This window comes from Micrasema longulum, unplaced genomic scaffold, assembly GCF_059751315.1.
Source record: "Micrasema longulum isolate JH-2025_06_02 unplaced genomic scaffold, ASM5975131v1 h1tg001488l, whole genome shotgun sequence".
In the NCBI taxonomy this organism is placed as follows: domain Eukaryota; kingdom Metazoa; phylum Arthropoda; class Insecta; order Trichoptera; family Brachycentridae; genus Micrasema; species Micrasema longulum.
The window spans coordinates 1-23861 of record NW_028278673.1 but is presented as its reverse complement, the minus strand read 5'-3'; the positions used below and the strand labels follow the sequence as shown (position 1 = coordinate 23861).

The window sequence follows — 23861 nt, the reverse complement described above, 5'->3', positions numbered from 1 at the left end:
AAAAGCAAAGTTTTCTAAAAAAATGTTGATTAGTTTTTGTTCTCCTTTGAAATTTATAAAATCTTTATTTTAATTTAAATGAAACCAACTTTTTGTCTAAACCAGGTAAATTAAATTGCCAATTTATGTTTTCATTAAAACACAAACAATTTTGAGAAATAACTATTTTACAAAAATTTTTATCTCCCTTTAAAATTGAGTTCTGAATGTTTAAATACTCTGATTATGTAAGTATGTTTTAAATTATTAAGTAAACTACCATAATTCCCCAAAAATAAGCTCTAAAAGATTTTAATTTTGGCCTTTTTGTTTTCATTTCATTGTCAAAATATTTTTCACCTTTTCACTTGTTTCAAAGATTTTTAACTGTAATTTTTCATACAATGCAACAAAAATAACGAAGCTCTTTAGCAAATGGTCAATGGGAATAATTTTAAACTGGAAGGAACAGGTAACTTCCATATAAATTTTATTGCATTTGGGAAATGTTATTACGTATCAACCGCTTTAAAAATGATTAGAGCATAGATATCTAATTTTTGTCATTTTCTGGGAATTTAACATGAGAGGCTTGGCAATACTTTAAATATCTGTCAATATGTCAAATGAAAAGCGTGAAAATCTAACCAAAAAACTGTATCGGAGCCAATAATAGTTGCTTATAGTGTTTTGATAATACAATATTATAAGCAATTAAGTGGCCTTCTTGCTATTGAAGTTTTTTTATTCAATTTTAAATAAAATAAAGGATCAATAATAATATGTTTCGTAGTAGATTAAAAAATACAGAGAGTTTGTTATTTTTTACTTTAAAGCGTTTCAAAAATGGAAAGGACCATTGGGTAATATTGTTTTAATTTATTTTCCCGCTTTTAAAAGTAAAAATTAAGTTTCAAACAAATATTTAAATGTATTTTTTACAGAGCACTCTTCGAAAAAAAATCCATCCGACAGATAAAGCAATGGAACATTTCAATGATTTCTATGGATCAACTTTTGGTGTTAAATGGGATCCCATCAAAAAAGCCCTCATCAGGAGACACAAATATGTCGCTCTCGTTAACAATTTTGGTGACGACGTCAAAACTATGGAAATGTTGGATGGAATGGGTTAGTTTCAATACACATTTGCTTTCAGAAGACCTCAAAAACTACTAGAGGCTTTAACTATTTTTATGTATTTGAATTATAATAATTAAAATGCAGTTCCACCAAGAAATGTCAGTAGACAAACTCAATCCATACCAATGTTATAAATGTGAATGTGTGATTTGCTGTTTGTTTGTGTCGTTCATCATCAAATCATTTGCATCCCTAAAAAAAAAATCACTTCTTCAGAAAAATTCTTGGTGGATAAATATAATCTTCTTTCACTTAGCAATTAAGCGACTGATTGATGTGTTTTTTTTTGCTTAAGGATAGCCAGAGAGATGACGAGTTTAAAAAAAAAAAAGGAAGTTGCATTATTTACCTTATTATGTACAAGGTTTATTTTTCATTAAAAGTGTTTTTTTTTTGTTATAATGATCTTCTGTTTTAGCTTTAAGTGTATCATCAATATCAAGTGATCAGGAGGAATATTATATAGTGGTCCAATCAGGGACTTCTCAGCATTTGCTTTGAATAGGAGTCCACTTAAAACTCTTCAAGAGAAGCCAGCCTGTTGATAGTCATCAGCAAACCTTCCGTAGAGCTGATGAGTATCATTTATATGCTACTTTTCATCCCGAAAAATATCACAAAATTGGGAAAATTCTGAGTGGAAAAATTAAATAATATTTAAACAAAATAACAATGCCACGTCGGCATAGACTAACAGATTGTATTTTTTTTGCATAGTGATAGAGGATGGGCAATCGATACTTTTTATCCCGAAAATAAGCAAAGCGGCTAGTGAAAGTTAGTCTATTGTAAGTTTACATTACTTTAAATTTAGTATGAATGAATTTTTCATTGATATTAATCACAACAGAGATGGATAATACTTTAGATAAGGGAATATGGATGTCTAGGCATTGACCTCTCATTGACTGGATTAAGTGGCCGCTTTACACACTGCGTAACAATCATTTTTCTCCCTATCCACAATTTCGATTCTTTTATCTGTTGATTTTTGTGATGTTAAAGTTAAAGAGCTGAACATAAAAATATATATTGTTCACATGTTACCATAAATCCTGATGCTTTGCTATGGATAGTATATTAAAAAATATATTACATATAAATAACATTAAGGAATCATATTTATTTGTCCTAGGTGCTCGTAATATGAGGGATCTATTTGCGGCTCACAAACGATACCTCGAGAATGTTGGGAAGTATGAAGATGATGAAAAAAAAACAAATCATGAAAGTTCTCAGAAAGATCAGATTCAAGCGTTCGCAGCTCGGGCATCCAAAGAAGATATCGCGAGTTTATATCCCGACAAAGATTCTACAGATATCCCACAAATATTGGATACGGGTGGTACTGTCATTAGAAGTGATGAAAATCGCTCACAGGATGAAGCTGCCAACATAGAAAGGTAACATTACTAATTAAATTATTATTTATATCTTCTTCCGTTTCTTCTTTGGTGAAAATATCTCTCTGATACACGACCGAGCTGTGCCTGATGGAGAATCCAGGATTTAGTTTTTCGATGCCATATGCTCCACAAAGGCATGAACATGGGATTCATTAAACTTCAATGTTTATATTGTCACCTATGAGAAAATTATATAATTTTACGTTCGCAGGAGATTCTGTGAATCCTATCTGAAGGGAATAAATAATTTAAAAATAAATTAATAATGCATCAAGAATATAATAATTTAATAAAGTGATTGTTTTTACAGTCTCGCCATGAGAGCTTCCCTGGCATCTAGTTTAGCCAAAGCAGACATTGACACCTCTCGTATAGTGGAACCTGAGGTCGGTATGTCTTCCACGGCTCTATGGACCTTTATTCCACCCACATACCTCATGGGGAAAGATGACTGGGTTCCAGAATCACATCAATATAAGTACTACACTGGTAATATTTTTTATTTTTTTTGTACTCAACATGTGTCTGTGGATTATCTGCAGTACTAACCATCTATGGGCACACACTCACACGCTGTATTTTAACCGCTTGCAACACCAAGTGTAAGGCATAGACCGTAACTCCATGACATCCGTTTTTAAAATATCACTTAAACTTTGAACTCCACTGTTAAATAAAAAATTAAAAAATGTAAATAGGGGCTAGATTTCTTACAGTTCATGCGCTCTGTAGCTGCAAGACGTGCTGTTATCTAGCTCGTATATATCATAATTGGAGACGAGGAACTAGAATCCCAACCGTTCATGCTCTCTGTAGCTGCAAGACATGCTGGGATATTTATTTATTGTACATCGCCCTTGAGGTGATTTTCACAAAAATGGCGCTATATAAATTATTCAAACATATATATATATATATATCGGTATGATTGAGGGACTTTAGAGTCTACGCGTCCCTCGTTGACTTCAGTTCGTTTTGAGTTTCGCTCTTTCTAAGACTTTCAAATACCCACTCAATATAAATTCGTGTCATGGTTAATTCATTCAGTGTTGTATTTAATTTTATAGCTTTTTGTATAATCTTGTATTTATCTATTAAAACCTCAGAACAAAGTAAGTGAATCTTTCATTTTATTTTACTCAACCTTATAACAAAACTGCGGTAAGTCAAACCAACTATTTCATTTAAAAAAAAGAGTTCACGACACATCTTTCAGCGGTGCGTACAACAGGCTTGATATTATAGTGTTAATTTGTGCCAGGATACTTCTCCATTAAGGTAACGATATATCGAATTTGAATGATTTATTATGTTAACAAATTACAATAGGGATGGAGAATACCTTAAATAAGGGAATATGGAAGTCTAGGCATTTACAGGGCTTATGACCTGTCATTGGCTGGTTTAAGTGGCCACTTTACACACTGTGTAACATTCACCATTTCGCCTATTTTTAAACATCCATATTTATTCAATTCTTCCATCTGTTGATTTTAGTGAAGTTAAAGAGCTGAAACCTTTATTGTTGTGAAGAGATTCATCTGACTGAATTATTTCACATACTAGGCAACGCCTGAAAACAATTTTCCAATTTTTAAACTTCTTGGACCAAGTTGGTTTCATTACGATTTATTATGTATCGATCGAATTCCGTATATTATTATTATTTGATTGTGCTTCAATGGTCCTTGCTTCAATAATATTGAAAACTGAAAAACCTTATACCTGTATTAAAAGTATTGATAAGTAAGACATTATTTTCATGCCACCATAGTGGCGGCACTCGAGTTATACGACAGAACGCCGCCTCTATGGCGGCATTCCAGTGCAAAGGGTTAAAATAAAAATTTCAAATCAGTAAATTGAATAAAATTTACTAATTTTTATTGCAATATAAAATATCTTTCAGACGCTGCTGATTTTCCCTTGACTATTGAGAAAGATGAATTTACCTTTCCGGAAAAACTAAATGTGTTTGGATTTGATGGGGAAGATGATTCTAAATTTCCAGAACCATTGCTCGGATCGACTGGTAAACTTTAATTTTATTTTTGAAAATAATATTTCGTGGGTATACTGGCAAAAAGCAACTCTCAAATACCCGTTTTGAGAAATATAGCATTACGGTTGTGTTCCAATTTTACTCTTTTATATCTTATTTAAATATAGTAAGATGTTAAGTGCTCATTTAAGAACATGTTTTTAATTTTTCCGTTACTTAATTTTATATTAAGTTATTTAAAACTTTTAGCCTGAATAAAATACCCGGTATACAACTTAACCTTAAATTTATTTTGAAAAGTACAGATATATGAAATTTAATATGACTTAGTGTATTTTGCCAGTTTTTAGAGCGTTAAAAACTTTACAAAACTACATCATTAAGTCAAATTCGCATATTTTCGAGTTAATGTTTTTTACCAGTATACCCACGATTTCACGACTAATAGTTGAAAGACTATCTCTACGATTTTCCATTAAAAATAATATTAATTGACGCTTTGTTTGAAATCACTGTTATTTATTAACTTATAATACACTTTATGATAAAAAATAAACAGGAATTTGTCAAAAAAATGCAAAGTTTTAATTTTTAATAAATTTATTTACTATCCGCTTCAAAATACTCGCCATCTGCGACAATACATTGATGCCAACGCTTAATTCAACTGTCCATACACTTTTCATAGGCCTGCAAAGGTATGGACTTAAGCTCTCGCAGCGAATTCTCTTTTATGGCATCAATCATCTTAAAGCGCATTCCTCTTAATAATGGCAATTTTAGTCTTGGGAAAAGAAAAAAGTCAGACGGGGCCCGGTCTGGAGAATAGGGTGCTTGACTGATGACATTAGTTGAATTTTTGGCCAAAAACTCTGAAACAATCAACGCTGTATGAGATGGCGCATTATCGTGTTGTAAAAATCCACGAATCGTCCTTCCACATATCAGGCCTTTTCTTACGAATTGCTCCACGCAGACAGCGCAAAACATCTATATAGTATTCTTTATTATGTATGGAAGTATGGAAGGAATTCGTACTGCACTACACAACAAATATCGAAGAATACAGTCAACAAAACTAATTTTCAAACGAGTTTGACGTGGTTTTTTCGGTTTTGGCTCATTTTCAAAGCACGATTCGGAAGATTGTTCGGTCGGCACATCAAACTCGTGACGAGGCGGACAGTGACGCTTTTCATGCCTAAAACATCTATCAAAATATGATCTGCCGATCCATATAAGATGCTCAATAATACATCAAACTTTCGGATTGGTACACATCGATTTTCCAACACTATTTGCTTTGCCGTTTCAATTTTTGCTTCAGTACCTGACGTTGTTGGGCGTCCAGTATGTTCATCATCATCCAAGCATTCACTATCGTCTTTTTATATTATTTGTATGCCTGTGTTTTTGACATACACGATTCGGCACACGAAATCTCATTAGCAACACAAAAAAACAAGGCACGCTTGTCGTTCCAATTTTTTTTATCCATCGTAAAAATCGCCGCACAACAATTTTTCGGCTCACTCAAACAAACGCTGACAGAATACTGAACATCCGATCGCCGTCAAACATTGACAGATTGTCAAAAATAGTGCTGCCAATGTAACTGCAAAAATAAAAAATACCGATTGGTGCAGCGCGGGCATTTCAAATTAGAAATTCCCGTTTATTTTTATATGTCTGGTAATGGTGACATACCAATTTCATCAGTACCAACTGCTTATGCTTTGAAAATGAAACGGATGAAACTGATTGGCATTAGTTAAGCTATTGTTTAAATTCTAAGCACAAGATGTTGCTATTTTTTTTGCAAAATAAGCCAAGACCACTACTACTCGATTTGGTAATACAAAATAGTGCTGCCTGTGTTTGTAGCTTACGAGTTTTAGGAACATTAAATTTTAAAAAGTTCGTTCAATTGAGGATATCCAACCGGCCATTTAAAATATTATACAAAATCATAAAATCAGTGATTGTCCTTCTACTAGATAATGTGTTTAAATTAAATTTAGGCATAAATGAATTATAACCAATTTGTTCAAGGGGAATTTAAAATTTAGACTATTTTTCAGTTTCAAAACTACTTTTTCGTCATCAAGATATGAAATATGTTTTCCTGTTTCATCCACTAAGCCTGCTATTGTGTCCGCTCATTTTATAATATTGCATGATAAATTTAATTTTAGCAAGGTAGGTTTTTCCAAATGTAATAATAAAAATTGAATCCATTTTAATGTCTCCAGGAGTACTCAATTATTACCTGATGGACGGGGCCTCCATTCTCCCAGTGGTGGCCTTGGGCCTCCAGCCCGGAGACAGGGTACTGGACATGTGCGCCGCTCCGGGAGGGAAGTCTCTCGCCATCTTACAGACTATGCTAACCGATGTCCTCGTAGCTAATGACTATACGAGAACTAGGCTTAACAGGTAATCCCTACTGCACATCGCCAAGAATGTGTTGATTAATTGCCTAAATATCTATTAAAAAACTGTACTCGCCAAACTCATAAATGGATTTTATTTACAGATATGAAAAAAATTCCAGAAATAAAAATAAATACCGTTCGCTTTAAAATATTATTTTGTCAGACAATCCTTCATTACTGATATTTCATTTTTAAATGAAGAAGTACCAAGAGACATTTTACAAGTTTCTAATAGATTCTTCCAAATGTTTTGAGTTTATCCAATTTATTCTCAAATATTTTCACTTGTAAAAAATATTCATAGTTTTGATGAAAAATAATATTAAAAAAATTACTGGTGGTTTTTCAAGTGTAAGACAGCTTTAAATTCAAATGAAAGAAGCAATTTTTTTTGCCTTTATTGTGTTTGAAAGAATGAAAACTGACATTTATTTTTTGCAAATGATATCTGACAAATGTCCTCTCCGACTAACACTAGCACATTATTCTTATTCTTAGTGGTGGGGGTCAGTGCTATGCAAGCTCCTGGCGTCACTGTGACCTGTGAAGATCTATTATGACGGATCCCTGTGAATAGTTCTCGCCCTCCAAGCCCAGGTCTATAAAGAGCCTGGCTACTGTGTGAAAGGCGAAAGTTTATATTTTGCTAAATCTCACCCTCCAAGCCCAGATTCGTAAAGTATCAGGCTATCAGGTAGGGGGCTAGCTCTTTAACATCCTCAGGTTTAACCAGTGGTCCCCCGAGGATGAGGTTCCTTTTATGATGTAAAGCATCGCATTCACATAGAATGTGTATAGGTGTTTCCTCATCACTGCAGAACCTACATCTAGAAGTTTCGGAAAGGTTCATTCTAGCGAGGTGTTTGTTCAATCTGCAATGTCCTGTAAGGGGTCTAGTGATAACCTTCACTTGATTTCGGCTGAGCTTTATTAGGTCAAAAGCACACTAGCACATTCTGCCAGTCCAATATTTGGCCACCTTGTCCAGCAAATCTGCCGTTATTTTCAAATTTGCCCGTATTATATTACGTACATCGTTTTAAGTATTATCATTTTGTTTCCATAAACCAAATGTAGCCCCATAGAAAATAATCTAATGGTGTCAAATCACAGGATTGTGGAGGCAAATTAACTCTGACCATTTCTCGAAATAATGTTGTCGCCAAACTCTTCACACAATAAATTCACGGTTTCACAAATGAACTTTATACTTTTGATGAACTGAACGCTGTTTTTAAAAATAAATTTGCAAGCATTGTTCGGGTGTAAGGCATTACATTATTAGATCTAAATTTGTTTCAACAGAGAGGGAAAACATTTTTGAGAAGGGACTATGGAAGTCTAGGCATTTACAGGGCTTATGACCGGACACTTTACACACTGTGTAACATTTACCATTCTGCCTATGTTTAAACATCCACATTTCCTCAACTCTTTCACCTGTTGACTTTTGTGAAGTAAAAGAAATAGAACCTTTATCATGTGGGTGAGATTTATCCGGCTAAACCAATTCAAGGCAACACCTGAATACAATTTTTCAATTTTTAAACTCCTTATACCAGGTAGTTAATTCAACCATGTTTTGGGTATGTCCAAATATTTGCAGACACTTATTTACTCCCTAGGGAGTTATTTAGATCTTAATTTGTTGCAACAGAGAGGGATAACATCTTTGAAAAGGGAATATAGAAGTATAGGAATTTACAGGGCTTATGACCTGTCATATTCCCTTCTCAAAAACGTGTTCCATATTCCCTTCTCAAAAATGTTTTCCCTCCCTATTGCAACAAATTTAAAATCCAGTCTGCAAACATTTGGACATACTCAAAACATTGTTACAGGCACAAATATTTTTTAAAAACCTGTCTCCATTAAGTTTACAAGAGACAGTATTATCAATCGAAAGTTCTACCATGACAAAAAAAACACCCCTTACTCGTCTAATATAGTGAATATACATTATGCTTTTAGGATAACAAGAGTCTTTAGGGAATATCTGTATGATTACACTTCAAGTAACAAATGGAGAGAGCGAATCATACTGAAATTAGGTGATGGACGACACATGATAGATGAAGGTTTTGATAAAGTAAGATTATATCCAATTTCTTTAAAAACATATGCAATTAAATATTGTCTGCTGTTTAATAGTTTTGTACTTTTTAATCACTTAAATAATTTATTTTATTGTTTGGACCTAATTCCAAAATTATACCTATAGATTTTGGTGTTATTCCCTCACTAAACGCAATCATAAATTCTGTGTTTTAAAGGAATAAATAAAATTACTTTGTTTTATGAGCCACTTATTTATTATCACAACCGACTAGTTTCGGCAACTCACGTTGCCTTTTTCGGGGTTATATAATGAGTCATTCACGTGAGTTGCCGAAACTAGTCAGTTGTGATAATAAATAAGTGCTTCACAAAAGAAAGTCATTTTATTTATTCCTTTCAAATATAACAATGAACTACAAAGTTAGTGCTGCAAACAACCAAAATATAAATTCTGTACCTTAGTGGATAAAACATGGGAGTCCACTTTTTGCTGTTTTGAAGTTAAAAATGCAGAAATTATCGCAGTAAACTATTTTATAAGTAAATAAAAATCTGAAGTCCACGTTGTTTTAATGCAAAAAACATCATAAGTCCCCGATACGCTATTTTAATATGTACTATTATTATCAAAATAATCATTATTTAATATTTAAAGTTTTTTATAGATTGAAATTATCTCATTTTGTTCTAAAGTTCTGATGTTTTGGAAATTGCAGACTCCTATGGTTTATTCTTTAAGGTACAGAATTTCATGTATTAATTTTGTTTTTTTTAAAGTACATTTGTTTTTATATAAACTTGTCCAAAAGAGAAATAGTTGAAACTAACCTCACCAGTGGTAAAAGTGTTTTATCAATTATTCTCATAATATTTTTCCCGTTTTCATTTATTTATTTTTCTTTGTATTCTATTCTAGGTTTTAGTTGATGCCCCGTGTACAACTGATCGGCATTCTTTAAAAGTAAATGATAACAACATATTTGCGCCGAGTCGGAATAAGGAACGTCTCTATTTACCGGAGTTGCAATCAAAACTTTTAAGGTAACTATCCTGTTCTATTTTCCTACACTTTTGTTATTCAATCTCCCAACCACTCTGTAAGGTATTATAGTACGTATATTAAATGCTCGTATGTATTAAAAACTGTAACGCTTTTCCACGGAAAAAATGTTATGTGTAAACATAATTTATTTTGTGGCTAGGGGCACTGATTTTGATTTTTACTTCAAGCTCCCTGAAGTGATCTTTAAAAATAAACAGCTGTGCATAAATCAAGCAAATGCCATTATCATATCATACCCCTACCTGCACCCGGTGGTGCATAGGGCACTCCATCAGTGCACCAAATGTTGTGTATCTCAACCATCTGTTACATGATGGCAAAGTGATCAGTCTTACGCTTCAGGTGCTAATCCAGAAACAATGAAATCTTGCAGCGTAAATCTAATTTTTAGCCAATATTTCATAATTGGGAAAACAAATCTAATGTTAAAAAATAAAAACACATCAATGGAAAATAGTTCTTCGGAAATAATACATTTAGTATAATTCCAACTCCAGATTTTTATTTGTAAAAAACACCTGTACTACACCACGAGACTGCTAATTTTTATTTTTAAAAAAAGCCTTATATAGTGTTTAGATTATTTCGGTCAGGAAGTAGTTAATATATTACAGTATAACTCCAATCGTCTGGATTAATGAGTCCCAGATTTAAATGCTTTTAAAATAATACCGGGAATTGGAATCACATTAAAAACTTACTTAAACATGTCCAGCAAAGTTGATTGCACAATTAAATTTAAATTAATTTAACTTCTCCTTTATTTTTTATTTTCTGATAACGATCTGGATATTTGGCAATCCGGATGACTGGAGTTCAGATAAATGGGGTTCTACTGTATTTGACTTATATTTATGTATTTTTTCAGTAATGCTCTTGCATTGTGTCGAGTAGGAGGAACTGTTGTATACAGCACGTGTTCCCTCAGCCCCATACAAAATGATGCCGTTGTTCACTTGGCACTGAAGCAAGCCTTCGAGGATAGTGGCATCCAAGCTACTATCAAGTAATTATACATTCATATTAATTTATAATATCGTTAGGATAAGGCCAAATCACAATTCTGTAAAAAAAATATTTAGGTTGAGGTGTAAAACTGATACATATTATAGATCTATAAATTGTACTTAACTAGCTTCATACTACAGATCTGGTTTTACTATACAATTTCATATTCATAGGAAAATTCAGTGCTTTCATATTATGTACATATGAGGATTCATTGATGCTCCATCTCTAACGTATTTCAAACTAGATGAGAAAAAAAATGTATCTTATTTTTCGTCGTGGTCCCCCTGAACATAATTTGTATAATCACACTTCTTCCAGCGATGCTCCAACGTTCTGTAGCTTCCTGGTAAAACATTTGTCCGATCCCTGCCAACCACTCGTCTACACAGCACATGACCTCATTGTCATCCACAAATTTCTTTCCGCGCAAATGTTCCTCGAGTTTTAGGAATAACTGGTAGTTACTGGAGGCTAGCAATGATGAAAATAGCATGATCAGATAAACCAAAATCTTAAGTCTGGTCATGTCAATTCGTTCTATATTTGAATTAAAAGCGTGGTTGCTCAAACATCATTTTTAGAAAAATTATAGTATAGCCATATGGGTCAGGTAACGAATCAGTAAAAGTGCACAAAATCTATTTTTTTTATAGTTCATTTATTTATGCCACAACTATAGTTTTACTTTACGGGTTATTTAATCCACTATGTAATGATATATTGTTACTTAGAGCAGAGATTTGAAGCATCATAAAATGCATTTAATTACGTTTTTTATTGTTTTATTTTAGGTTATTCGACAAGACAATAAAGCCAATCCAGTCCATGTTCTGTTTGGGCCAGGGAAAGATTGCCGCACGCTATGGTCATCTTATTGTACCAGATCTGGAAGCCAACTACGGACCGGGATATTTCGCCAAACTCGTAAGAACTAAGTGATTTGTAATGTATTAGTTAGTTTTGTAGGGTATTAAACATTTTTATTTACATCTATATCGCTGTTATTATTTTATTATAAAACATGAAATATATTGAGATATGTTAACATGTAAACACTTAACCTACTTTTATATGTTTTTTCTTTTCATCAAATGTGTTTGTTTTTTTAACCCAACTAGTTTATATTATGGTACTGCATCACCGCGCCAATCACAATATTTTTTTATGAATGCATAAAATGTCTTACTACACCACAAAGCGGGCAAAGTGAAAAACGAATACTAATATATTAATCTTTTTACTATGCAATATCCATGATGTTACTGGTTTTATCACCCTATTTTTATGCTGTAAATCTTTATATTAAGCCTTCAAAGTTATCCTCTTATATATCTAGATTTATCCTCTTATTATATGGTTGGCCTTCCCTTTCTCTTTTAGTTTAGATGAATTAACAAACATCGATATGTTACAAACAAATTTATTTATTAAAATAAACATGAAATATATCAAATTAAAAATATTTTTTTGTGTGCATATTTAAAATTATGTTGATTAAGAAACCTAACTGAGTAAATAAGCAAATAAACTTTAAATAAATTATTTTTTTATCCCGAAAACAAAGTGATTGGAAAATAAATAAAATCTACCTGAAATTTAATTTCAACAATCTTCTATTGGAAATGATAACAATATAAGCATTAAATAATGTTTCAAAATTCTCTTAAATCTTATTGCATAATTTTTTTTAAATGTTTTGTGCTGGCATCATTTTTATTTTCCGCTAATTGGTTCGTAATCATAATTGCTTGTAATCACCGTAAACTGTAATGCAATATTATTATTTGATGTTTGCAATTCAAAACGCATAGAATTATAATATTTTAATTCTATGCCAAAACATTTGTCGATTTAATTTGATTCAATCTGATCATCACCTGTCAAATGGAATAAAAATGCCTGAGTTAGCAAAGCGTACAAAAGCGACAGTTGTGTTTCCTTAACTTTTTGTCAGTTATTGTAATGAATTGTTTTTGTTATAGTACCAACGTATATAAAGATTGTAGTGGCATTGTAATAACACAAAAAAAACTTTTGGCGTATTCACAGTCATATAAAATAAAATTAGGTTGTGGTCCCGTGGCTAGTGTTGCCTACTCCGAGGTTCGAACTCCACCCTACCCCAACTTAATTCCCACTTTCTAATAGTTAGTTCTTTATAAATCGTTGAAAATAACCCCAAAATTAAAATATTTGGGTAAATCATGATAGCGCAAATATTTTTTTTATTAAAAAAAAGAAAAATATTTAACTTCTTCAATACGTTTTGTACTGCCGTGTATAGTATTAACACATGATAAGCGTTATAGTTTCTCCATCAACACATTTTTTTTTTTAATAAACCTATTTCTACTACATAACAAAAACTTAAATTCTATATTAATTTGTTTCATGAGAAAATATAATTCTAATGTATTTGATTTGTTATGGAAAATATTAAGTGAACAATATTATAAACTTATAAATAAAGTTTAAAAATCTATATTGTAGTACATTTTGGTATAGAAATCAAATTTTAAAACTAAGCTTTTTTAATTTTTCAACTGCATAAGAAAATTACATATTTTCACCGGTAAGATTGGTTACTAGCCTATGAAAAATAACTTTTTTTTAAATCTTGTGCATGAAATATATTCCTTAACATATCATCAGTATACTGGTATTTAGCTCACTCGGGAACATCCTGGACATTGGCACTCTCAGAAACGTTTACTTTGCACTTTTCCAAATCAGTGGCTGCATATGGCATAATTGGCTAGGGAGGTTGCTCGACATTCATCATGACTCCTTATTTAAGATGCAAAAGAGAGAATTATGTACTTGATATCCAACAAATTTATATCAATGAAGTATTGGAAAATTTCTGGTCAGGCGACTACGGAAGGAGGTCCCAACAGAATGCCCAATGAGTTTTTCACGTAACTGATAAATTCTTCGGGGAGAAATATTTGAGATGGATGTCTGCTTTTGAAATCAACAATGTAAAATACATATACTTAAAATTATTTTACTTAATTATTATCTATACAAGGATTTTACAGAGACATTAATAAATTATGCATGACATACAGCGTACAATATCAACAAGTTAAAGAAAGCCACATGTCTACTGTATCATGTATTTCTTATTCCCCATAATTAGAAAACTTTATCCTAAAATTTATTCATCGGGTAATGTATGCATCAATTGTGTCTGGACATTGATAATTCACATTTTAAGTAGGTGTATAATATTATAAATGCCTTACATCGATACTGACAAATTTAATTTTACATCCTCATTAAAGAGGGACGTACTGATCATGTGACATAAATATAATAAATAGTGGAATCTAGTGACTGATATTATTAAATTTTATTACATATTTATTAAATTTTAACTCATCTTGCACAAACTATTATAACCAAAAAATTGTCATTTGAAAGGTTCCCTGAATTTTATATATATATAAATTATGTAACTTATGTGTGCCGCCTAGCATTTCAAAAAATGCCTTTTTATAATTTGATCCTGTAAATTTTTCTGTAATTTATATTTTAATAAGTTGGGTTGATATTTAAAATTTTATTCCCTTTATTTAATATTAAAAATGACCTACAATTTTAATAATTAATATTTTTCTAATATCGATATTTAAGTATAAAATTATGTAATATATTACTTGAAAATATTCTGTTTTTAATTTCAACATTCATAATAAATCTATACATTTAAAGCGTACTATAGTTTAGCGTGTTTTTATGAAACCAATTATGGAATAAAATATGTAGTGCTCTTTTACAAAATCTTTACTATTTTTTTATATTAAGTACATATATCTGCGCAGATTTCAACTTTTTAGCAGAAACAGTCACAAGTTTTCAGAAGGCAAAGGTTATCTTAAATGTGTCTTAATATTTATTAAATACAGTGAATATTCAGTTCAATATAAAGTTTTCTATCTTAAATATTTATACATACATTTGAATTGCCAAATAGCTTTTCACTTTTCATATAACTACTCAATTGCAAGTTATTGATTATGCCTAATAGAATAAATGATTTTAACCTCAAATTAAGTTTTGTTTTTCAAATACCTCTTTTATTTATCAACAAAAATATTTTAGATTACTCATAATATTCATTGACAAATATGAAAGCAACTGACTTAATTCAATTAAACTCGCTACATATATATTTATGTTATTTAAATGTAATATACTTATTTTCTATGAGCATTTTCTTTACTAATTCTAATCCTTTTTAAAGACATAATTTCGCACACGGATTTCTACAAACACCCATAAGCAGTCAACATATAAGTACTTAATTAACATTGATAAAATTTGAATAATCATAGTTTCATCCAATGAAAATGCAATGGTTTGTATTCAGTACTAGGGCATAAAGCTCGGCGGTCAAATAAACAAACAGTCAAACTTAACCAAGTAATTTGATTGGTACATATATAGTTTATATCGGTTTAATTATAAATAATATTGCCACTTTACACATTCATTTTGATTTCTTTTAAATCTGTTATTAAATTCTATACATAATGTGTTTTTTTAGTAGTCTAGGCATATAATATTAATAAAGCATCTGAGTTAAAATTTAGAACTGTTAAATTACCTAATTTAATTGACACATTAAATTTTCAATAGAAAAAGTTAACTTTCCACTTCCCATCATTTAATTAAAATCATTTGAAAATTATAAACATTATTTAAATGCATTATTAAAATTGTTAGACGACCAACTGTTAAACTGGCGTTACAACGAACCTACAGGTTTGATTCCCACCAGTTGCAAGAAAAAATACAAGATTTTTTCTCAATTGGTCTGGGTGTTGTGGTGTATTTTTCATAAACTCCTTCCAAAACCTCTCTTTCCCACCTGCTGACTAGCCTCTAAAAGAAAAGATTAGCACTTTAAAAAAAAAAAAATCAGCTGCATTTTGATTAGGGTTTTAAAAATTTGATAATACATTGCATTATAATATAGAGCTATTTATTGTTAAGTGAATAAGTATCGGAAAGAAATTTTCCTAACTATAACATAAAATGTATACTATTTTACATTTTTTGTTTCAATAGACAAAGTAAAAATTAGACTACAGCTTGCTTACGATTAGAAGTACATGTTATGTAACTTCTATATCTGACAATTTAAACATTGAATTGTATTTTGTGAATATTTATTTATGTAAATTTTTAAGTAACTGGTTTGGTAAAATTTCGAGAAATACATCTGTGAAATACTAATCGCTCTCCGTGAAACTTCTTCTTGTTGTCATTAGTGATGTTCCTCTTAATCGTGTCCGGTAAGTTTGGAATCTTCCTTGTACTTTTCATTGAGTTGCTGCCCTTCCACCTGGTCATCAGCACTCTCCGGAGCACGGTTCCACGACTGTTCCTCGCCAGACCCGAAGATGGTGTACGCCAATATCTCGATGATGTACAATCCGATGGTCACGAAAAATATGATGCGCCACGCTGAGATCGTTTGCTGAAATAATACATAAATTGTCTCTTATTGTCAAAGGGTAATTTGAAAGATTTTATTTGTTTTTTAGTAGGAACAACATGCGGTTTAATAAATTATAGCTTATCCGAAAATTGGCTTAGAACATTGCCATTGTCTGAACAATATTTTGTCGGCCTTGTGGTGCAGTGGTCATTACATTTGCCTATGAAAGAAGTCTCGGGTTCGATTCCCGACATAGTTGACATGAAATATTTATTTTAAAAGGTGTTTTTACACTAGAATCTATGAGTCAACCTAGGCGATACATGAAATCAAACATTAGTTTTTTTATTTTATACAAAATCATTAGACCAGCTGCTGTTCTATGTTTGTGTAATTTAGTTAAATTTAGAATGTTTAATCTTATCTTATCCATCTTAAAATTAATGTGTCTTAGAAATTTATTTTGAATTCTCTCAATGGGCTTCGGGTGAGTTATTTGAAACAGTGACCATATTGGTGTTTTAGTATCTAATTGACTCCTAACCAGAGATGTGTACAGATATTTTAATGTTTTAACATTATTAAAATCTTTTCCGGTTTTACGAAACCCAATAGTTTTAGAGCTCTGTTAGATATTTTAGTTATATTTATTAATATCCTAAAATTCTTACATTTCCATGGGTTAAGTGTCCGACAAAGATAGGAACGATGATTCCGGGGAGTGTTGCCATTGTGTTGGTTATAGCCATGAGTGTCCCTGAAAAGATATTCAATTGCAATGACAAGTATCGGACAAGGACAATTAATATTTTTTTAAATTAAAATAAAATAAAAAAAATTGTACTAACTTAAAAGTCGTTACATTTGTGCTATATATCGTTGGGTTTCCGGCACAAGTTGATAACTATATTTTACTACTTGTGAGATATTGCACTTTTAAATTTAAAGGCTCATCCCAAATAATAAATTCAAATAAAACTGCAAGTTGAATACTATAAAATATTATTTTTTGTGTTGAAATATTTTTATACACTTTTTAAACAAAGATTATTTGATGCCATTTATAAAGACATCTCATTTTTAAATTTGTAGTTACCAGCTTGGGCCTGAAGCCCGACGTTATATTAGATTATAATCACTTAAATCTGGCATTAATTTAATTTAATAAACATGTACCTTGTTTTTAAGACAACGGTTCTGACACTGAACTGTATCCAGTTTGTCATAATTTTTTACAAGACTCAACCCAATGACATAATATATAATAAATTGACCTGCTACTCTTATACTAACATAGCCAAATCTTTAAATACAGTAAATTTTGCATTGCCCTCAACAATTTGAAAAAAAGGATAGCAAATCACGATACACATGCAATCATTCATAAAAGGAAAAGATGTACATATTTCTTTAGTTAATATTATTTTTTAGTATTTCGTAATCACTAGCTGGGAGCTGTCAACATTTTGAAAAATGCACTTAAAAATATAAGTAAGTATCTACTAATTCCATAAAATGTATTGTATTTACGAATGAAATGATGTATCTGTTTTGTTTTTCACAGTTGCGATGTAATTAAATATTTACTTCATCACATGCGATGGCATATTTTTGCGTAGCATCACGTCTGATCACGATGAAAGTCCCACGAATTACCCACGAATTGAAATGTCATTTTCTTCATCCTAGTAACATGTCTATTTAATTATTCCTCATTTACTTAACCTGTCCCTTCAACACAATTTTAGAAGGTTTTATTTTGATCTGTAGTCAGTTACCTGCAAAGTTGGGCGCAATATCTATATGGTTGGAAAGGAATCCACAGAACATTCCTCCTATGCAAGTTACTCCGACAGCCATCAACCCCACCGCCACATTATGATAACATCCGACATAGCACAATCCCAGCAAGCAGACCATCGGTACAAAGGATGCTGAAATGTTTTATTTCAATATCAAATATAAACACCTTACCCAACAAATGATTCATTAAATGTTATTTTAGTAGCCCTAATTTACAATATTATGTACATATAAGATATCCAGAGAGTAGTATTCTGTTTATATTTTTTGCCATCGCAGCGCTGCGATACTGCGCTGAGTACTTATCCTGACCTATTGAGAAGGATTTGACGTCATTATGAGTTTTCTGACAGTTATGTGCGCTTTGTGGTACTCACTTGAAATGGCAAATAAAATTGAAAATCCCACCGCTTGTGAGATAAGGTCTGTAATTCATTTCCGTAATACGAAGAACGTTAAACCAGTCCACGTTCATCCACAGATCTGTGAGGTGTACAAAGAACGTGTGACAAGTAATTCAATTATTAGGAGATGGTTGAGACAATTCAATGAAGGTTGTGATAGTGCGCATGACGACGAACAAAGTGGGCGTCCATCTTTGACGAACCAGTTTATCGCTATTCAAACAGCACTGCGACGACAAGAAATTCAAATCGAACGTACTTTCTGGATATACTTCGTACAATAATTGATTATGATGTGCACCTAAATATCACATTAAATTATAGTTGCGCTTACCAAAAAGTGTTCCGATTTTCCTTGAAACGGTGGTAGTAATTTTTCCCTTTTCCTTTAAGTAATCCAGGGTACGACTCAAGCACAAACTGAAGATCCAAAGAGTCAGGAAAGGTATGGCTGTTGTCACAGCATTCTTAAACACACAGTATTTCAAATCAAAACTTATAATTTAATTACAATACCTGTACTTGTCTGGTGTTTGGGTTAAAATTGTTTAATGACCATTGCCAAATGCTAATTGTTTACAAACACAATTACTTTTTTATCCTCGGATCAGCACTGCAGTTGCATTAGATTTATTATATAATGTGGCATTTGCTAGCGGTGCTGAATGCTGATACCAATTCCCTGATTAAATGACATCTCTTCCAAATAAAAATAGTCCATATTAGAATGATAAATAAATTATGCAGTAAACACTGTATGGTGGATAGTTTTGTTTACTATTTTTACTTTTAATATGTATTTCATTGCTATGTAATTATGCTTTATTTTTTGAATACTCTGTTTTACCTTTTATATATATTGTAAAAAAAATTTTTTTTAAGTATTATAAAGTCATCCAAACATAGGAACTCCTCACTTCTGTTTTAACCCGTTTTAATAAATTTTTTTATTTACATTTAGCACTAGACGGTAAAAAAAACAGTGTAAGTAGTTGCAATTGATTTACTAAAGAAAGTTAGTAATAATCATTTGAATCTGGTAAAACACCTTAATTGTGATATGCCATCGACACATAATATTATGTAGGATTTTTTTATTTACATATTATGTTTCAAAGTATGAAATTACCTCGGTAATGTTGAACTTCAGAACTTGCTTCATGTAGAAGGGTAACTCGATAAGTAGCATGTACCAGCCCCAGTTAGAGCAAGTGTGCGCTACCAAGATGGCCAGGAATGGAGGTGATGTGAGAACTTGCTTCCACGGAACTGACAGCCTCTGATTATTCATGTTAAATTTAATATGGGTACCTTTTATTTATTTACATTTTAATTGCAAAATTATTACACTTAATTAATTGTTATGTTAAATTGAATTTTGGTTACATCATTGCATCACTATTCTTATTCTGAGAAATGGTGGTCAGTACTGTACAAACTGCTGACGTCACTGCGACTTGTATCGATCTATATTGCGACGGGTCTCCAAGCCCAGGGTCCGCATTATAATGGAAAGTTAACATTTATCTTCAATTTTATCTACAAAGTAAAATTAAGTTTCCCGTATGAAAAATAGAATATGGATACACTTTTTTTTCTAAACATGTTCAATTATAGGTTACCGATGAAGATACTTAAAATTTTTATACAAATATACACATTTTCGTATATAAATATCGATTTTCCTTTATATCGTCTCGATATGTACGGATGAAGATAGTGTTTGTAATCCCGGCCTTTAAATAGCCCAGCTACTATGTGGAGGGCTAAATCTCCCCCTCCAAGCCAAGCCCAGATCCATATAGTATCGGGCTGTTAGGTAGAGGCCGAGCTCTCTAATATCCTCAGGTGCATTACCGTACAAATAGTATTAACTAAACCCCTTAAAATACATTTGGTATAGAATTAAGACTATTCGTAAATTTTATATATGTGATAAAAATATGATAGTCAAAACAATGTTTTCATATTCCTTGTGGGGTGGTCTTTATTTTGGAAAAAGTTTTATTAATACAGAATATCAAATAATCTAACAAATCATCTTTGTTTATTTCAAGGTTTGACTTAAATAACAGTCGATAACAGTGGAAAATTTTGCTCGGTGGTATTTTACCTTATGACTGCCGTGAGAACTTGTTCCGAGAGACTTTGCAATCATATCCCTCTCCGCTTGGTCAATGAAGGGTTGCTTCTGCGGTGAATCTTGAACCAGAAACACCCACAAGAAGCACCATATGCATGCCAGTCCGCCCATCACATAGAATATTGACTTCCAACCTAAAAAGTTGCATTGTGCGGACTTGAGTTATTTATTCATTTATTAATACTTGTGGACATTTTTATCGGTAAATATTACACTGATATTTATCATTAATTTAAACATCCTTTTTTCAAAACAAAAAACAAAGTTTTAATAAATTATAGTTGCGTATATTTTGTCAAAAAAAATAAATAATTTGTGTTAGGAATAAATTTAAAGGCCGTTCCTGGGACTTTTCTCTTATGGTTTCATAGTTCTATATTATCTCTAGGAGATGTTATCTCACATAAACATATTCTGGATAAGAGAGACAACATAATATGAGTTTTAATAGTAGGTAAAACTCTTTCATTAATTTAAACATCCTTTTTTTAAAACAAAAATACAAAGTTTTAATAAATTATAATTGTGTATATTTTGTCCAAAAAAAAAAATTGTGTTAGGAATAAATTTAAAGGCGCTGGTGTTCCAACTAGTAATAGTTCTACATTATCTCTGGGTGTTCCTGGGACTTTTCTCTTATGGTGTCATAATTCTACATTATTTATGCTTATGGTAACACTTTAAAAAAGCAGTACTGAATAGACCAATAATCATTACCAATCACAAAATCAGTTACTTTTGTAATTCAATTTTGCCAACATAAAAATCAGTTACGGTTCCAATTTCAATATTTTCCTCTCTTCTTTTGACAGTTGTTGACACTGTTTTCATCTTATCACTGGTGCTGGTGGTAGAATCGAGGAGGGCACCACTGTTAATATAGTGTTGCCGTTATTTTCAACCTACCTGAATTTTCGGGTAGTATATTTATCAACTCTTTTTTTTCTCAATTTGAAAAAACATGCAAAAGGCTGCCTAACAAATTAAATACAAAAATATAGAAAACACTCCAAAGACAGTGTTTTGTTTTTCAAATGCTTTTTTGTTATGGCATTTTACAAATTAACCGATTCCATGTTTACTAATTATCTTGTTAACTCATTTAGAAAATGTATATATTATGTAGGTACTAGTGATTTCATCATCATTCCCTTTCCGCACCAAATGGTGCATAAGGCACTGCATTGGTACACCAATCGCAGCGTACCTTATTCATTTTTGTTACATAAAGGTAAGATGATCAGTCTTACGCTCTGGTACCAGTCAAGGGACTATGAAATATTCTAGTGTGAAAACATCCTTTTAAATAAATATTTCATATCAACCATGTCGGGAATCGAACACCTGACCTCTTGAATGGTAGGCAAACGCGCCGACCATTACACCACGAAAACATCTAGTGATTTAGTGCAGAAAAAACAGTATGCATATTTATTTACACAGCATTTATGGTAAACCCTGTCTCATCTGAAACCACAATGATCAGTATGATCAAAATTATATGATGGAAAATTTAAAAAAATCATTTGGAAGTGTTAAATTTTTTTTTTTTAAACATTTAATAAACCAAATGGTTGCTTACTTCTGCAGAGCGCAGTGCTAGCTACCCCCTCCGCACACCTGTTTTCTCCCCTACAGAAGTACGCAACCATTGGTTTTTAAAATGTTTTTTTTTAAGTTTTGAAATTCTTCTAAATTATTTTTTAAATATGCCAATATCTACTTATACCGGTCATCGTGGTTTCGGATGTGACAGGATATACCATACTCGCTGTAAATAAATATTCGATGGAGAAAACCACGAATATATCAATTCATTCATTTCATTATTCCCTTTCCACAAGCGCGAACGTGCATTCGGATGCACAGGGCACTGAATTGGAACACCAACTGAAGCGTATCTTGATCATTCTTGTTACATTAAGGTAAGATAATCCTTAAGTTATGCCTCTTTACAAGGGAAAAGGCTCTAGGATGGATTGCGGAAGCTATAGAGCTATCAGCCTTTTGAGGGCTGTTGGTAAGATATATGGCAGAATACTGATTGAGAGAGTAAGAAAAGTGACTAAAGATAGAGTTTGGGATATACAAAGTGGATTTATGAATGGAAGAGGATGTATGGATCAAATATTTGATCTGCAAAATATGACTGAAAATTTTCTGGCTAAACACCAGAAACTTTTCTGCGGATTTGACGATCTGCAAAAGGCATTTGATAGAATGGACCGAGAGAAATTGTGAAAGGTTTTATCTGAGTATGGAGTGAATGGTAACCCGACAAGGGCTAATGCGTCACTGTACAAGGACCGCACGGCATGTGTGAAGGTGAATGGGTCATTCGCACCCTGGTTTAACATTCCTAAAGGAGTCGAACAGGGATGTATAATGTCACTATGGTTGTTCAACATATAAAATGATAACTGTATGAAAGAACTGAAAGATTTAAGAATGGGAGCAAAAATGAGTGGTATAACTGTTAACTGTCTTCTGTATGCGGATGATGCCGTGCTTCTTGCTAGCAGCAAAGAAGACCTGCAATTCTTGGTAACAAAAGTCTACGATGTATGCAAGAAAAGCGATTTGCTTATGAATGTTGATAAATCGAAAGTGATGGTTTTTAAAAGGATGAAAATATAACTAAATGTGAGATCAGAGTGAACGGACATATTCTGAATCAGGTAGAAGAATTTGTGTATCTGGGAAGTATGTTTTTAAGAATAGAAAGACTGAGAAAGATACTAAAAGGAGGGTGAGTGCCGGGAACAGGGTGAACAGTGCACTGAAATCTACTTTGGCAAACAAATGTTTATCGCAAGAGGCTATACTAGCAGTTCACAATGAAGTTCTAGCACCAACTCTAATGTATGGGAGCGAAGTATGGAATCGGAAAAATAATGATGAAAGTAGGTTAATGCTGTCAAAATGTGATCCCTCAGGTGAATGTGTGGTAAAACTATGTATGATA

The 23861-nt window shown here is 32.0% G+C and overlaps 2 protein-coding genes across 2 annotated transcripts; one reads left to right on the top strand and one right to left on the bottom strand.

Annotated features, from left to right (window-relative positions):
* The first annotated feature begins 543 nt into the window (after window positions 1-543).
* l(2)10685 (5-methylcytosine rRNA methyltransferase l(2)10685) lies at window positions 544-12090 on the top strand. Its single transcript, XM_088235997.1, has 10 exons — window positions 544-842; window positions 924-1110; window positions 2258-2525; window positions 2839-3017; window positions 4438-4560; window positions 6783-6966; window positions 8937-9054; window positions 9940-10064; window positions 10955-11092; window positions 11889-12090. The coding sequence occupies exons 1-10, from the start codon at window positions 762-764 to the stop codon at window positions 12034-12036; spliced, it is 1551 nt and encodes a 516-aa protein (XP_088092123.1). The 5' UTR covers window positions 544-761; the 3' UTR covers window positions 12037-12090.
* Window positions 12091-16070: 3980 nt separating this feature from the next.
* Window positions 16071-22488, bottom strand: LOC148275221 (sialin-like). Its single transcript, XM_088235998.1, has 6 exons — window positions 20867-22488; window positions 19883-20032; window positions 19088-19220; window positions 18325-18480; window positions 17218-17303; window positions 16071-16585 (listed from the first exon to the last, which is right to left on the bottom strand). The coding sequence occupies exons 1-6, from the start codon at window positions 21005-21007 to the stop codon at window positions 16388-16390; spliced, it is 864 nt and encodes a 287-aa protein (XP_088092124.1). The 5' UTR covers window positions 21008-22488; the 3' UTR covers window positions 16071-16387.
* Between the last annotated feature and the right edge of the window lie 1373 nt (window positions 22489-23861).